General features: G+C 55.8%; 1 protein-coding gene across 3 annotated transcripts in view; it reads right to left on the bottom strand.

Annotated features, from left to right (window-relative positions):
• Positions 1-17,533, bottom strand: part of DPP6 (dipeptidyl peptidase like 6) — a 966,644-nt gene that overhangs the window by 23,503 nt on the left and 925,608 nt on the right. For all 3 annotated transcript variants that reach the window (XM_040260134.1, XM_040260132.1, XM_040260133.1), the window contains exons 17-18: positions 9,836-9,883; positions 1,517-1,615 (exon numbers count right to left, since the gene is read on the bottom strand). In XM_040260134.1, coding sequence (XP_040116068.1) covers positions 1,517-1,615; positions 9,836-9,883 — 147 coding nt within the window. The remainder of the gene's footprint in view (positions 1-1,516; positions 1,616-9,835; positions 9,884-17,533) is intronic.

The following is a 17,533-nucleotide window of genomic DNA, read 5'->3' as shown; positions in this document are numbered from 1 at the left end:
ACGGCATACGAGCTCCCCGTACGTCTCCCGCGAGTAGAGCTGACCCCTCCACTCCACCTGTCTCCCCCCCGCGCCTCTCCCCCTCGTATCCCCCCTACACCTCTCCTCCTTGTATCCCCCCATGCCTCTCCCCCTCGTATCTGCCCCCGCGCCTCTCCCCCTCGTATCTGCCCCTGCACCTCTCTCCCCTGCACCTCCAGCAATGATTAGGAAGCTTCCAGTACCATATGACTCTGTGCACCCAACAACAGGACGCAGGTGAAGGAGATGGGGGGTGAGGGCCCCCACGTGGAATCACCCGTCAGCCTCCTCACTCCACCAAGAATCCTCCCTGGATGGATGCCCCATTCTTCTCTGCCCACTGAAAGAGATTCCAGGAGCCCCTTCGGAGCCCGCTTTGCTGGGAAGCTCCACGGGACCCCAGTCCCCTTTCCTGCTCTCCCTGGAGCCCCTGGGCCCTGCCTTCCTGCTATGAAGGACTTGGCTTCATGGGATGTGTAGTCTTGGGCGGGGCGGGGGGAGGGGCTGGATTGTGCTCTGCTGGCAAAGCCTCGGATCCTGCCCTCAGGGGCTCACAGGCTGGCAGGCAGCCAGGTCCCATCTGACAGGGATGCTTAACAAGGCTCCAGGGCTCACGGGCCCCACTGAAGGGAAAGGGCAGACGCCGTCTGGGGAGATGGACACAGGCTCTGGCCACCCTCCCTCTGCCACCCCAGGCCTGCATTCAGGCATCACTCTTTCCCATCCATCCCTGGCGACCTTCCAAGTTAGCTCCCAAGACCTCAGAGACGATGGGCAGATGGGACCTGGACGGGTGACTCAAAAATGGCTTCGAGGTTTGCAGTCTGAATGACCTGGAACCAGTCCGCACACTAAGGGTGTCATCGCCCACAGCAGGACAGCGCGGAGGGACACGGGGCTGCGGGGCCGGGAGGGCGGCCGCCCAGTGGACGGTGGGGCCCCGGGCCAGGTGAGCGGGGCGCCGTGCACAGAGGTGAGGAAGCTGCCAGGACCCCTTCCCGCCTGGAGCTCGGGTCCCATCCAGCCGGGCCCCAGGGCTCTCAGGGGTGCCTCCGCAGAAGCTCACGGAAGCTCACGGAAGGGCTGAACGGACAGCTCAGAGGGAGAAGGACACAGGCCAAGGAGGGGCGCTGACAGTCTCCAGCTGCGAGGACGCCCCCCCACCCCCCCACAGCCCGTGAGCAACATGGAGAAGCGGGATGACAAGCAGTAGGGCGTCAGAGGCACGAAAGGGAACGTCCGGGGGGAGCCTCTGTCCTGGCTGGTGTCTAGGCCTGCTCCCCACCAAGGAGAGAATTTTCATCTGGACCACGTCTAAACTGTCGGCCTCCGGGGGACAGAAATCACCGCTCCTGTTTATTTCTGTCTGGCACAGAGCGAGTGTCTTGCCTGTGAACACAGTCGGCTTCCCCTGGCACCCACTCTGGGGGCCCCCGCGCGGGGGCCCACCCCCCGCCGGCATAGCAATCGCGGCTGTTTTCCCCGAAGCACTCACTGTAGTCGTCAGTCTCAATTTTCCTGTATTCCACTTTCGGCATCTGCCGGTCGCTTACAGCTTTCTGTACGTGCTGGTTGGTCTCTAGATCAAACATCTCTGAAACAGACACAACAATGATGTGTTCAGACCCCCGCTCACGGACGCCCTGGGGTTTCACGTGCCTCCTGACTCCTACATTGGAGGGCAGGATCACGCGTCCGTGGTAGGAGTCAAGAGCTGCAGACGTTAGATTCCAAGCCTGGGTCCAGGTCAGCCCGGGTGCTCCAGGCGGGCGGTGGGTTCCTCTATGGTGCCACGCTCCATGGCGTTTTTCACACATGGGAATCATTTTGGGAGACCCCCTTGTCTCAGGGCTGCTGGTTTTTTGGGAACTGACATCATGTCTGTCGAGGCAAATGGTTTCCAAACGGAGTGACCACAGTAACACACTGGAAGAGAGGACAGGAGCTGGGTGACCTTTGCCACTTTGTCCAGGAAAGTGGACTTGGCTTTCTTGCCTTAGCCACAGGTGGCCTGGCCCTGGAGACCTTCATCCGAGGTGGCCGCACAGCCGTGTGAGTCCGGGTGCAGGGGGACTGGCCTGTCTCCCTCTGGGCCAGAGAGGTGGCCGCAGCCTTCCCTGCACCTCAGGGGCTGCTCTGGGACCCTTACGTTGCACCAGCTCATGAAGGTCTTGGCAAGGACCCTGTCCCTGCAAAAGCCCCCTTCTTCCATCCCCTGCAGAACTGGCCCTTCCCCCGACTGCTCCATCTGACCCGTGACTTCTTTTCTCCTCTCTCCCCCCAACCCTACCTGGGGATTACTCGTGGTTACATCGAAAGGAAGTTTTATCTCCAAGGGGCTTGACCTTTGTGTAGACAAGTCACTTGGAAATGGGTGTGAACCTTTTTAAAGAAGAACCTAGTCTCACAAGCGTGCTGATAACTGCTTTTATGAACAGGCCAGGCAGGTGAGCCAGCACTTAGGACCCCCAGCACTGAGTGTTCTTTCTGTGGGGCCATGGGGACCACCCTGAGCAGGACCCTCACACTTCCTCAGGGGCAGAGGCAACCAAAAGTTCCCAGGGCTAGTGACAAGCCAAGAAGCAAGACAGAAGGCGCTCCACGAGTTTGCTGAGCACGTATTTGGATATTCAGCTTTGGTGACACGGTGAGGGGAGGGACGGTGAAACTGCCTCTCAAATACCTGGAGCTTGAAAAACGGTGGGGCTGGGCCCCACCACCCGGCATGCAAGAAGCCCAGGCCTTTGCAGAAAGTGAGAAAGGAAAGGTGTGTCCACAAGGGCTGTGTTGACACACGGAGGTCCAAACAGTGCGTGTGTGAATGCTTAGTCCCTCAGTTGTGTCTGACTATTGCGACCCCATGGGCTATAGCCCGCCAGGCTCCTCTGTCCATGGGATTCTCCAGGCAAGAATACTGGAGAGGGTTGCCATTTCCTCTTCCAGAGGATCTTCCCGACCCAGGCATCAAACCCACACCTCTACTGTCTCCTGCACTGGCAGGGGGGTTCTTTACCACTAGCACCGCCTGTGAGGCCTGGAGGTCCTGGCAGACCTGACCTCAGCTCGGGGACCTGGAGACCCAGCCCGGAGGTGGCACCCTCTCGACCTTGCAGTCTTACAGACACGTGAGGGAGGGGACCCCCAATCTCAGTGTGGCGAGAGCGCCCCACGGTCCTAACAGAGCAGAGAGCAGTCGTTTTCCCTGAGTCCAAACAGCCTAGGCCCTTTAACACAGTGTCCCAGGCACACAGAGGAGCTGGTTTACGAGGTATTAATTATTTCCTCTCCATGCTCTATCCACACTCTCAGGGCAGGATGATCGGGAGAGAGCCCCACCAGACGATGGAAGTAACGTCATTTCCCACGTTCTCTGCTGCCTCCGCGCCTTCGCACTTGCTGTTCTGTGTTCCCGGCTCCTCCCCTCCATCAGGTCAAAGGTCACCTACTCCGAGAGAAGCCCCCACCATCGATCTCGGGGCCCCTTCCAGGTCCACACTACACCTGCTCTCAGAAACTCAGTCACTGGCCTGGCTGCCCCATCCCACGCCGGGCGTCGGGCTCGTCCCATCCCAGGGACCAAACATACCAGTTTCCAGCAGCAGGAGGCGACCTGTCTGTGGGAATCTGACTCGCGCCCGGGACATGATGCCTCTTCGCAGCAGGCGAGCCTGGGTTTGGGCCTGAGGCTTTCTTTCTTTTCCCGCATGGGAAGGACTGAGTGGTCCCTCTGGGGGTTTCTGAAACCCCGTGGGGCTCTGAGGGTCCTGGTGGTCAGATCTCTTGGTGGTAAGAGTCAAAGCAGTCGAGGCCTATTAACCCCTGCTTCCCACACCAAGCAAAACAAAACAAAAGCACATTTTAATCCAGCTGATTTAAAAGTTGACAGTGTTTGAACACCCAAGTTACTATTTAATTTTGGGAACTGAGGAAATTCACTGTTGCTGTTCAGTTGCACAGTTGTGTCTGACTCTTTGGAACCCCATGGATTACAGCACGTCAGGCTTCTCTATCCTTCACTATTTCCCAGAGTTTGCTCAAACTCATGTCCATTGAGTCAGTGAAGCCATCTGAGCATCTCATCCTCTGTCGTTCCCTTCTCTTCCTGCCTTCAATCTTTCCCAGTGTCACGGTCTTTTCCAATGAGTCAGCTCTTCACATCAGGTGGCCAAAGTATTGACGCTTCAGCATCAGTCCTTCCAGTGAATATTCAGGGTTGATTTCCTTTAAAATTGACTGGTTTGATCTCCTTGCTGTCCAAGGAGCTCCAAGAGTCTTCTCCAGCACCACAGTTTGAAAGCATCAGTTCTTTGGCACTCAGCCTTCTTTGTGTTCCCACTCTCCCATCGGTACGTGACTAGTGGAAAAACCATAGCTTTGACTATACGGACCTTTGTGGGCAAAGTGATGTCTCTGCTTTTTAATACGCTGTCTAGGTTTGTCACAGCTCTTCTTCTAAGGAACAAGTGTCTTCTAATTTCACTGATGCTACCCAAACCCAAGCTTATGGTAGGAGCCTGAGCACGGACCTCACAGGGTTTTCTAGAAGCCTCAGCCCTCTAGCCCGTGGTCTGGACCTCTGTGTCTGCTTAAGAGAAGCCTGGGGGTAGGGAGCTAAGGGGCTCGGGTGGGGCTGTGGGTCAGACCAGAGGGATGGAGACGCACGAAGACAGGCGATCAGCGGGAACACAGGAGCGTCCTTGGGGACAAGAGCAGGGCCGGGTCCTTTGCTGTCAGAGAAGCAGCTCCAAGCCCCCACTTCTTGGGGCTGGACGGAGCTCCGAGAGGGTGGGGGTGGGGCGACCTGGATGGGCAGACATCACCAGGCAGGAGACCTGGAGCAGCCACTCAAGGCTGGTTGTCACCTCTTTCCACGCATCTGCATGGGGATTTGACACTGTTGGCACCAGCGCAGCTTGAAGGAGCTTTGTGCTCAGGCTGACGCGCAGCCTACGAGCAAGGCTCGCGTGCAGCTAAGGAGAACACAGACTTGCCACCGGAATGTGGAGCTTCTGGTTGGCTCCTGGGCCTGGGAGCCGTGGCTTTGCCAGGGAGCCCCGGGTGTTCTAACTGTACATGGCGTTCTGACGGCACACGGCCTTGGCAGACGGTGTGTGAATAGCTGGTCCCTCTGTATTAAAATCCCACCCTTCACAGAAAGGCACCACGGCAGCAGACTATTAAATTTAGTTAAATATTAGATTTCTCATTTAATGATTGCCCACACAACCGGTTTTATCAGCAGAGAGCTGGCTGTCCCACTGGGGAGTTGAGTTAAGCCGTTTTATTTGTTCCCATAATTGCATTCAAAGAGGGCAGGGGCTCGGCGGAGGAAATAAGAAAAGATGGGCTTGTTCCCTGAGGAGTCCCTTTTGACGTGGGGGCCGTGGGGACCTGCCGTCAGGAGCAGACAAATGGCCGCTCCTTAATTAAATGTGAGCCCCTCTAATATTTGACGGAATTAGCTATTATCAGATCTGGACACAGTGAGCCTGCAGGAAGCCGGGTGGCTCATGAGGGCTGCCTTCCAGCTGGGCCCCCGCGTGCAGGCGCCGTGTGGCCGTGGCTGTTCCGGGACCCAGTTGGCTCAGGTCTTTGGTGGAATCGCCACTTGGCTGCATTTGGGGGCCTGAGTGACCAGCGTCAAATGGGAGCCAGCAAGCCGCTGGGCTGGAGAGAATAACTGCCCTCCCCGTCTCGGGTTGCTGCCGGCGGCAGGAGGGCAGGGCCGGCACAGAGGTCGCTTGGTCTGGGCAGCGCTGCCCTGTTGCCGGAGTCTGGCCACCCGCCTGGATTTCCAGGCCTCCTGTCATCTGGGCCTTTCCTGGCGTGTTTCAGGCAGCTGTCCCTGAAGAGTCAGTGATCGCGGTACCCCAGAGGCGGCCCGCCCGCGCGGGGCTGCGCAGCTCAAGCCCAGTGTGGCACGGATGCAGTCCTCAAGGCGGTCACACGGTCCGGGGGCCATTGTTCTGTTTGCCGTGCCTGTTTCTCTCCAGGAGGACTATAAGCAACTTGGAGGCAGAGTGGTGGAGTGTGTTTTAGTACTGGCACCAGTGAGGGGCCACGTGTGGCCCCCACCCGTTCAGCTCCGTTCTCGCTCAGGAAGCAGTAGCGGTGGACAGGGAGCCTCCAGCCCACCGCCCCCCAGCGTCCTGGCGACAACTTCGGGCTTGCTGGGGCCAGGAGCACTCGTGCTGATCCCTCCTGACATCTCCCCATCGGTTGTCCCAGCTCCTGACGGGCCCGATGGTACAGCTGACGCCCCTGTGTGGTCACTTGGAGGAAGATGGGGAGGGCGGGGTGGCCACCAGGCAGGGGACCGAGAGAGCAGGTGGACTGGACCAGACAGCCGCTGGCTGGGGCGGTCTCAAACAAGAGCTGCCATGCAAAGTGATTTTGCTTCTTTGTAAAATGCCGGCTGAAGGGAGCAGGAGGGAGAGACGCTGGCCAGGAGTTCCGGGGGAGGAGCCGCGCCGGGCAGCCCAGGAACTTGGGTCCGGGAGCAGTGGTCACGACGCTGTGGGCGCTGGTGGGGGCAGACCATGCTGTACCCGCCTGCAGGCGCTCCGGACCCAGGCTGGGCTGTGTTGGGGAGACAGGGGAGCTGGCAGTCCTTTGCACCTGGATCACACCCTCTCCCCGAGCTCACACCCCTCACGCTCACCTCAAAGCGTCTATTTACACGGCTGTTGGCTCTGCCACCCCAGGGCCCGAGCGGCCTGAACACCCAGCACCTAAAGCGTGGGCTCTGGCCCTGATGACAATCGCGCTCTTCAGGAAACAGCTGCTAAATAATTCAGAGTCACGTCTGTGACGCCACGGGCTCTGTCTGTGAAGGAGATTTCCTAAAGGGTGGCTCTGGGGCCAAGGGGCAGAGGAGGGGGAAGGCAAAGAATTCTGAAACAGCAATTTCAAGTTCCAGAGCGGGGCAGGAATCTGGGAAACGGCTGCTGCCTTCCGAGGTGGATGGGACCTTCCGGTCCCTGCCTGCCGTGGCCTGTCTGCCTGGGGCTGCACACAACACAGGCCACAGGCTGGTTGTCCAGGCTCCCCAAGCATCTCTAAAAGCCATCCCCCAGGGCCCGCTCACCCTCAGGCTGCTGGGCTGTGGGCGGGTGGCCCCCATACCCATCTCCCCACCTGCACACCGGTCAGAACCGCCTTCCAGACGAGTGGGGTGGCCCTGAGCTCTGCTTGGGGCTCAAAGACCAGCAGGGACTCAGTGCTGCGTCAGGTTAGCCGGGGCGGCTTTCGGAGGGACCGTCGGGGAGGCTGTGGCTGTGAGCAGGTCACTCAGGTGGCAGCAGAACAAAGGTCTCCACCCCTGGTGACCAGAGCGGGCCCCAAGGTCACGACCTCGTGCTTGGGCTTGCGTGAATAAGGTCTGGCCCGGCCTGGCCGTGTGAGCTCGGGTGAGCTGCTGAGAGATGGGTGCTCAGGAATGTCCAAGAAGCCGCAAGGAGGCCAGCCCTTGATATTAGGTGGTCACTCGATTATGTAAAAAATGGTGAATGTGGTCCCAACGGGGATTAAGCATTCAGGGCGCAGTTTAAGGGTTCAGTCCTGCTGACTGCAGAACCCTCCCCCAGAATCTGCCCCCTGCTCATAGCTCTCTCCGCCCCACCAACTGCACACTGAAGCTGAGTGGGGTTCACTGCAGGGCAAGGGTCTCTGGAGCAGGGAGAGAATGAGGCTGTGATCGCCCAGCCGGCTCGGAGGCAGGGGTGTGCAGCGGGGGTTGGGGGTGGCCTGCCTGCCCTGGCCTGTCTCGGGGCAGATGCAGGACAGAGCCGCTGGGCCTGAGCAGCCCCCCGGCCACACTGGCCGCAAGGCTGCTGGTCAGTCCTGTGCTCCAAGGTGGGGGCGGGCTGAGCCGCCGCTGCCGGCTCAAGGCGGGACCAGCATTCTCCAGCTGGGCACACGCCAGGTGTGTCCCTCTGCCTCAGGTCTCCTGGTCAGTTCTGGGGTGATGGGATCGCCTGCCCCCCTGGGTGGCAGGGGGAGAAGATGGGTTAGAACACGCAGAGAATCTGCAGCAGCGGCTCCAGCTCGTGGCCGGCTCTGTGACGCAGGCCCAGGTCACTGTCTCCATCACCTCAACTCCTAAGGTCTCTGGGCCCCAGACCTGCCCTGGTCTGGAAGATGGTCACGGTGCAGCCTTGGCGGGGCAGGCATACTGTGTGGACTTCGGCAGAGGTGCCAGAGGCTTTGATGGGCCTCCCAAGCACCTCCTTTGCGTCTCGGGCAGGGAGAGGCTCGGGAACCAGGGCATCAGCCCCACCCCCGCCTGGGGGCAGCCTATCCAGTTCAACAGACAGGCCCAAACCCGGGGGCACTGTGTTCTGTGCTGACTCAGCGAGGCACAAGACAGGACGGGAGGGTCTGGAGCCGACCTGAGACCCGTCAGGAGTTAGTTCAGTTCAGTTCAGTTCAGATGCTCAGTCATGTCTGACTCTTTGCGACCCCATGGACTGCAGCACGCCAGGCCTCCCTGTCCATCACCAACTCTCGGAGTTCACTCAAACTCATGTCCCTCGAGTGGGTGATGCCATCCAGCCATCTCATCCTCTGTCATCCCCTTCTCCTCCTGCTTTTAATCCCTCCCAGCATCAGGGTCTTTTCAAATGAGTCAGGAGTTAAACATCCAGGAAAAACCCCTGCAGACTCCCCAATGCAGCGCTTGGAGGCTGAACTCCACACTCCGGCTCTGATGCACCATTGGGACCTGTGACCTCTGGGTCTTATCTTCTGGGTGGCCCCCCCAGATATTCCTGTGGTGTCAGCGTCTGGCACGGAGCACACTAATGAATATATATAAGGAATGGACTCTGTATCTATCCACTCTCATATCCATTTTCTGGCTTTTTTTTCCTTTGCATTTAAATGATTTAATTATTTACTTTTGATTTCACTGTTATTGATCTTTAATTTTGGATTTCTGTCTAAATGTGCTGCTGGCCACCTCCTTTTCGAAACTTTCCCCCTAACCAACTCTCCCTGGTGCCTGAAACCCTGCCATCGAGACAGCAGCAGTCCCTTCCCGAGAGAATTAAAGGAACTGTGTGAGTTGAGGCTGTACGAGGGAGGGTGCTGAGCAAGGTCCCGCTAGGGCTGGTGCAACCAGGGTGCTGGCGCCCAGGAAGGGGGGCAGGTTGGGGGGAATGGAGGCTCAGACTCCTGGGGGATTAGGGCAGAGGAGGGCCGAGGCAGGGAGCGACCAAGGCCGAGGGCTCCTGACTTCTGAGCTCTCCTGCCGGTCTGCCTGCTCCTACCGTTTCCACCTTTTCGTGTGAACACACATGTGTGCAGCTTGTCACCCCAGGTGTGTGGGTCCTTGAGAGTCTCTGGGAAGCTCCACCGCTGCAGCGGCCTAGGGATGAAGGCCCCTGTGCCAGGCAGGTGCCCTCAGACCACAGAGGCAGATGAGGCGTCCACGGAGCCTCAGCCCATGGTGGGGGGCTCCCAGAGCCACGAGGGCGCGGCAGGCCCAGCTGGAGAGCCCAGCCCTGGCTGTGCACGTCTGTGAGGTCCAGGCTCTGCCTCGGGCGGGGCTCTGCCTAGGGGGTCGCAGACAAGGCCGGCTCACCCCAGGCAGCCTCTGGGCCTCGGCACCTGCGGCCTGCACGCCCTCACTGGCTGAGAGATCTTCACGTCCATTGCACCTAACGGTACTGGGGATGCGGGTTCATCTGGAGCTGCTAGGACATGACCATTGCAGTCTCCAAACAGGAACCACGCCTGGATCATCTCTTAAAGCCTTTCCGCTTCCCCGCCCCACGTCGCAGGGAGATTTAAGACAAGACCAAGGAGCACTTACTTTTCTTATCGGTCGTGTTGTGCACGGTCACCGTGGGGACCCCAGGACCTGCAGAAGGTAGAGAGACAAGGAGCCCATGAGTTTCGATGAGAACGAAAGAGAAACGAGCCTTGGTCGCCATGTGCTCCGCGGGGCTCTGGGCGCCCTGCCCCATGGAGGGCCAGCAGCGTGGACGGCAGAGGCCAGGTCCCTGGGGGTTAAGGGCACGTCTTCCTAAGTTTGCATCCGTGTCAGTTACAAGGAACCCAAGTAGAAGTGCATGATTTTAGAGGGTCGTGATGACAGAACACATCGATGCCCTTACACCTTCCCTGTGACCCTCCAGGCAGTCCTTCAGGGTTTTCACTGAGTTCCGGTCAACCTGTGGCCTCTGTCCTGAGTCACCCTTCGAGGCCGCCTTGCTGGCTCCTCCCGGGGGAAGCCCTCCGCTCCTGTCTCCTGGAATGCCTGGTTAGCACTTCTAGGGTAACACGATCACTGTGCTAGTGTTCAGCCATTTCCCTGCTCCCTGATGCAGCTTTCAGCTCTTAGGTTGTCCCGAAGCTGCAGGCCTGGAGTGAGAAGGGGGCCTGGCCAGCTGTGGGTCGAGTCTGTAGGTCAACTTTGTTACTCTCTTTAGCAAAAGCAGGGTCTGGCAAGAGAACAGCGCTCCCAGACTTACTTTTCAGATCTTCTGAAGGCATACTGAGAGGCAGGCCTGGATTTTCCCAGCCCCACCTCTGCGCCTTCTCTACACTCCTGTTCCGCTCCTGTTCCAGCTGGTAGTGTGGTGGGGGGGCCTTCCCGCGGGATGTGAAGGACGACAGGCTTGTTCCCCACCCCGCCCCAGCCTACTGTCCTCTCTGCCTGAAGTCTCTGCTCCCAGAAACGGGCTTTGTCTTCATTAAGTGTCTGCCCACACACCTCCTCCACGCCCCCAACTCCCGATGCAGGAGAAGCTCCCACCGCCTCTGCCCAGCCCCCTCCCCCTCTTCTTTACAGAGCGCTGACTCTTGCCATGACATCAGGACCCCAGAGTATGGATTTTCAGCATATGTGTTCACTGTTCACTTCAACTGCACTAGAACAGAAGCCCTAGAATTTATATGAACAAATTCTGAAACTTGGTCTTATTTATTGCCAGTATCTCCAGCATCTAGAATGGTGTTTGGAACATAGTTAGGGCTTGATCACATATCTGTGGATTGAACGCTGAGTGAAGGACCCCAGACCACAGAGGAAGGAGCTGGGGAGGCTGCCCCTTGGCCCTGGTGGTCTGGGGAGACGGCAGGGAGAGAGGCAGTGAAGGCGGGCGGGCGGCAGTGGGCAGAGGGGGATGGATGTGTCCCGGGGGCTGGCGGGCGGGGGCTGCTGTTCCTCTGCCTCAGGCAGGAGCCTCGGGGGTGCTCGGAGCTCATGGGGCGGCTACATCTAAGCTGGGGGTTCAGACTATTTGGGCAGCTTCCCCGGGATCACCATCAGAACTCCCTGTCCACTTCCAAGGGGCCCAGTGACAAGGGGCTGAGGTGCGAGCCGGGGGTCTGCGTGGATCCCACCACTGCAAAGCTCAGAGCCCCGGCCACGCTCAAAGGCTGCAGAGTGGAATCCTAGTCCAGGGCCAGGACAGGATGTGGCACAGAAGCCATGGGGTCCGAGGTGCCGTGAGAGGCATGAGGGGCTGGTTCAGCCGGGGCGGGGGCACCCCCAGACCAGCCCGGCTGAGAGACAGCAGCCACGGTAGCCGGGGACTGCCTGTCCCCTGCCCGGGACTGGGCCCAGACACAAAGCCCAGGAGGTCCAGGGCCTCGTCTGGCCCACTAGGTACCCCTCCTCCATTTCCCCATAGAGAGGCCTGCCCAGATCAAATGCAGGTTATCCAGTTATATTTGAATTCCAGATAAACAATACGTATTTTCAGTATAAATATGTCCCAGGCGGTACTGGGATTTACAACTAAAAATTCATTTGTTGTTTACCTGAAATCAAGTGGTACTGGGTGTCCTGCCTTTTTATTTGCGGAACCAGGCGCCTTCGACCCAGGGTGAGGAGGGAGCAGCAGGGTTGGGAGACTCTGTGCATTTAGCCTAAAGGGACGGCGCCCACTGAAGGGGGCTAAGCGCAGGCGGGCGGTGGGTTTCAATTATTGGGTCAAAAAAAGTTTTCGGGCTAGAAGATCTGTTTCCCCACGGGACACGTGTTGGGGAGAACAGAGCAGGTACTGAGAGACAGGCTGCGTGTCCTTCCTCCGCACATTTCGGGGAGGGTACGTTTGCAAACAGAGCACATCCTCCATTCTTATTAATAATGTAAACAGTGATTATTTATTTAGTGCCTACTATGTCAAAGGCACTCTGCTAGGTGTTTATATGAATAATTCCTAGTCCTCCCAGCGGCTCTACAAAGCAGGCGCTTCCAACCGTATTTTGCAGATGAGAAAACACAGGCTTTGAGAGCTTTAAGTCTTCTGTCCCAGCAGAGCAGCAGGGAAGTTGCTGAGCCTGGATGGGGCCCTTCTTATTTTCAAATGCATGAACTCCATGCGTGTGTGTATGCTAAGTTCCCTCAGGCGCGTCCGACTCTCTGCGACCCCACTCTCCAGGCAAGAATCCTGCAGTGGGCTGCCATGCGCTCCCCCAGGGAACCTTCCCGACCCAGGGATGGAACCCAAGTCTCTTATGTCTCCTGTGCTGGCAGATGGTTTCTTTACTACTGAGCCCCCTGAGAAGCCCAGTGAACTTGGTACATGTTTCTAAAAAAATTGAAACAGCACAGAAAGGGATAAAGTGACAGGTAAAGGTCCTTCTCACCCCACTTCCAGAAGTAACCTAAATGACTCTAAAATGTCCTAAAATGTTTTCTGCATGTTGGGCTTCCCTGGTGGTTCAGCTGGTGAAGAATCCGCCTGCAGTGCGGGAGACCTGGGTTTGACCCCTGGGTTGGGAAGATCCCCGGAGAAGGGAAAGGCTACCCACTCCAGCATTCTCTGCGTGTAGGTGGTCAAATTTACAAATAATCAATTATTTCAAACATAAAAATACTTTCATGTAAATATGCAGCTTTATCGAATCTTTTAAGTTATAGCACACTGCCTCACTTTTTAAAGATAAAACTTAACACACAGATTTGAGGTCACCTGTGTCTCCTAATCTCAGTCTGCTCCCTTCCCAGAGGTTGACTTACCTTGGAGTTAGTATTTATCATTTCCATTTGTATTTAAAAAGACTAGTAAAGTAATGGTCAATATTCTCCAAGCCAGGCTTCAGCAATACGTGAACCATGAACTTCCAGATGTTCAAGCTGGTTTTAGAAAAGGCAGAGGAACCAGAGATCAAATTGCCAACATCTGCTGGATCGTCGAAAAAGCAAGAGAGTTCCAGAAAAACATCTATTTCTGCTTTATTGACTATGCCAAAGCCTTTGACTGTGTGGAGCACAAGAAACTGTGGAAAATTCTGAAAGAGATGGGAATACCAGACCACCTGACCTGCCTCTTGAGAAACCTATATGCAGGTCAGGAAGCAACAGTTAGAACTGGACATGAAACAACAGACTGGTTCCAAATAGGAAAAGGAGTACGTCAAGGCTGTATATTGTCACCTTGATTATTCAACTTATATGCAGATTACATCATGAGAAACGCTGGACTGGAAGAAGCATGAGCTGGAATCAAGATTGCTGGGAGAAATATCAATAACCTCAGATGCGCAGATGACACCACCCTTATGGCAGAAAGTGAAGAGGAACTAAAAAGCCTCTTGATTGAAAGTGAAAGAGGGGAGTGAAAAAGTTGGCTTAAAGTTCAACATTCAGAAAACGAAGATCATGGCATCCAGTCCCATCACTTCATGGGAAATAAATGGGAAAACAGTGGAAACAGTGTCAGACTTTATTTTTTGGGGCTCCAAAATCACTGTTGATGGTGATTGCAGCCATGAAATTAAAAGACGCTTACTCCTTGGAAGGAAAGTTAGGACCAACCTAGATAGCATATTCTGGAGAAGGCAATGGCACCCCCCTCCAGTACTCTTGCCTGGAAAATCCCATGGACAGAGGAGCCTGGAAGGCTGCAGTCCATGGGGTCGCTGAGGGTCAGGCACGACTGAGTGACTTCACTTTCACTTTTCACTTTCCTGCATTGGAGAAGGAAATGGCAACCCACTCCAGTGTTCTTGTCTGGAGAATCCCAGGGACAGGGAAGCCTGGCGGGCTGCCGTATATGGGGTCCTACAGAGTCGGACATGCCTGAAGTGACTTAGCAGCAGCAGCAGATAGCATATTCAAAAGCAGAAACATTACTTTGCCAACAAAGGTTCATCTAGTCAAGGATATGGTTTTTCCAGTTGGTCATGTATGGATGTGAGAATTGGACTGTGAAGAAAGCTGAGTGCCGAAGAATTAATGTTTTTGAACCATGGTGTTGGAGACGAATCTTGAGAGTCCCTTGGACTGCAAGGAGATCTAGCCAGTCCATTCTAAAGGAGATCAGTCCTGGGTGTTCTTTGGAATGACTGATGCTAAAGCTGAAACTCCAAGACTTTGGCTACTTCATGCGAAGAGTTGACTCATTGGAAAAGACTCTGATGCTGGGAAGGATTGCGGGCAGGAGGAGAAGGGGACGACAGAGGGTGAGATGGCTGGATGGCATCACCAACTCTATGGACGTGAGTTTGAGTGAACTCTGGGAGTTGGTGATGGACAGGGAGGCCTGGCGTGCTGCAATTCATGGGGTCGCAAAGAGTTGGACATGACTGAGCGACTGAACTGAACTGAATTGATTGTTACGTGATAGGTGGTAACCAAACAATACCATGTGGCAAAAATGTGTTTTTCCACTAGTCATGTATGGATGTGAGAGCTGGACCATAAGGAAAGCTGAGCACCGAAGAATTGATGCTTTTGAACTGTGGTGTTGGAGAAGACTCTTGAGAGTCAATTGGACTGCAGGGAGATCAAGCCAGTCCATCGTAAAGGAAATCAGTCCTGAATACTCATTGGAGGGACTGATGCTGAAGCTGAAGCTCCAATACTTTGGCCATCTGATGCGAAGAACTGACTCATTAGAAAAGACCCTGATGCTGGGGAAGATTGAAGGTGAGAGGAGAAAGGGATGACAGAGGACAAGATGGTTGGATGGCGTCACGGACTCGATGGACATGGGTTTGAGAAGGCTCTGGGAGTTGGTGATGGACAGGGAAGCCTGGCGTGCTGCAGTCCATGGGGTCATAAAGAGTCAGACACGACTGAGCGACTGAACAACAACAAAAATGTGTTAATAATAATACATATGCCACATATGGAATAACAGCACACCTCAGTGGTTTGAACTGCCTTGATATCTAGTCTGACAACAGCAGGACAATGAGGCCAAACGCCCAGCAGGTGAGTGGGCATAGCCACCTGGAGGGAAGACTCAGCCACAGCTGTGAAACCTGACGATGCCTGACCCACAACCAGAGGGTCCCAGCAGCGTGCCCCGTCTCAGAGCTGACCATGTGCACAGACACACGGAGGCATGGAGACGGCTCTTCACCGCCACTGCATCTGGGCAAGAGCTGCCCGGCTAGCCGTGGGCAGGGGAGAGAACCCATGAACGCAGTCTGTCCACCCAGGGGAAGACTGCAGAGTGCAGGAGATGAGTAGGGGACACCAGTGCACACAGGCAAATGTGGAAAATGCTTCCCATACATACGACTGAACTACACTCAGCACGTTCCTGAGTCCAACAAAGTTACCAAGGCACCCAACTGACACAGTGCGGCTGCATAATACTATGTTGTAATAGGTTTATAATTCTTTTCACACAAATAATACATAAAAAAACACACACACAAATAAAATATGTTTAATCTCACAGGACGGTGCCTTGAAAAGCACAGTGGTCCAGCACAACAGCTGGCACACGGGGGCTCCATCCGTGAACAGGCAAAAGTGAGTGGAGGAAGGAGGGGCTGGTGGGGGCCGGTGGAGCCACAGGATGGTCAGCGATGGGAGGCGGAAGGCAAGCTGCGGCCACTCACGGCGGACGCTGATGGGACGCACGTGTGCATCTTTGAAAGCCTGCCACTTGAAAGTTGCTATCTAGGGTACTTACTGTACCATGCCACATGGGGACAGCGGGCTGCGGAATGCTACAGGCCGCAGTACCACGCTGGCGGAAATGGCCTTCGTGAGTGGCGCGCCTTCATTTCAGACAGACGCACAGTGCTCTGCTCTGCTCACGTCACGCGTCTCTGGTCCACCCCCTGCTCGTGGGTGTTCACACTCTGTCCTTCAGATTTGTTGTGGTTGTGGTTGCTGTTAAGAACGCTGTCACAGAAACCCTCTAACACGTGTCTTCACGCACAGGTAAGACTGTGCTGGTTAAGCTCACTAATGGCATTGCAATTGCTGCGTTAAAAAGGCTGTACAGTCAGTTTTCACTAAATAGGCTCGTGGTTTCAAACACAAAACCCCCAAATCTCGGTGCTTTAATACAACAGGAGTTCAACCCTTGTGGCTGTTACACCCTGGGGAACTGGTCAGCTGCGGCCGTGCTGGTCCTCCTCCGGGATCCAGGCTGAGAAGGCAGCCTTCATCTGGAAGCTACGCACCCACGGCTGCAGGAAACCAGAGGGAGCTGCAGAAAATGCCTGGGGCCGTGGCTCACGCGCACTCCGGTGCCCTCGACGGTGGAGCTGGAAAACCTCTCCAGAGGAGGGGCCGTGAACCGCGTGTGATGGGAGGGTGGTCTGGTAACAGCAGGGCGTTGGCACACTGAGCAGAGACCGGGATGCCCAAGCACGCGGTCTCGTCAGCCTACGGGCTAACGGCGGACAGAGGTCTGTGCTACAACTTGAAAAAGGTGTGTGTGGGGTGTTTGTTTGTTTCTTTTGTTTGCCTTTACCATCCTTACAGGCACGTGTTTATCTTGGTGTTGCTTTGATCTGCCTTTTCCAAATCTTGAGTGGGTTGACGCTGGGCAATTGCCTATGCAATTCATGTGTGTGGGCTGCAAACCGCCTGTCTCATGCGTGGTCCACTTCAGTCACATTGCTGCTTGCGATCGTTATTTAGTAATTAGTTCTATCTTACAGGAATATCCTCAGCAGCTTTACTTGTTACAGATGGACACTATAAACAACACAGACATCTACCAGCAAGGTGAAGGAACTGGTGAGGCGTTACAGAGCAGTGACACGCAGAGGCAAGCGGAGGGGATGCTCTCCACCGAGCGGCTGCCGGTCCTCCTCCTGCGCCTGTCCTGACGTGTGCCGCACAGGGTGTGCTCGGCACCAGCAGCAGCCACTGTCACCATGAAAGCCACTTTCAAAAGACATAGCTGCTCCTTCCAAGTTTCCACTACTCTCCAGACACACACACACAGACTGACACACACACACAGACACACACACACAGACACACACACACACACACACACGAATCTTCGGGCTGGGGATCTGAGTCATCCCAGTACCTGTTCGGAATCTGGGGGTCAATGTCCTGAACAAAATGTTTGCTCAGTGGATTAGCAGCTCGTGTAGGACGGCTTCCTAAGTATATACTTGGCCGTCGTGTATCAAGACAGCAAATTTAAACTCAGCTAAAGAAGGGCCCCCTAAGACCACCCTCTGGGTCTTGTGCTTTATTCAGGTTGTGGTTTCCTTGCTGTTACTCAGCTACCCCTCCGCCCCCAATCCTTTTCTCTAAGCAGCGAAGGTAGCTATCTTTACTTTCAGGATC

The sequence above is a fragment of the Oryx dammah genome, unplaced genomic scaffold (genome assembly GCF_014754425.2).
Source record: "Oryx dammah isolate SB20612 unplaced genomic scaffold, SCBI_Odam_1.1 HiC_scaffold_18, whole genome shotgun sequence".
Classification (NCBI taxonomy): domain Eukaryota; kingdom Metazoa; phylum Chordata; class Mammalia; order Artiodactyla; family Bovidae; genus Oryx; species Oryx dammah.
Note: the sequence above shows the minus strand (reverse complement) of the source record. Positions and strands in the feature narration are given on the sequence as shown.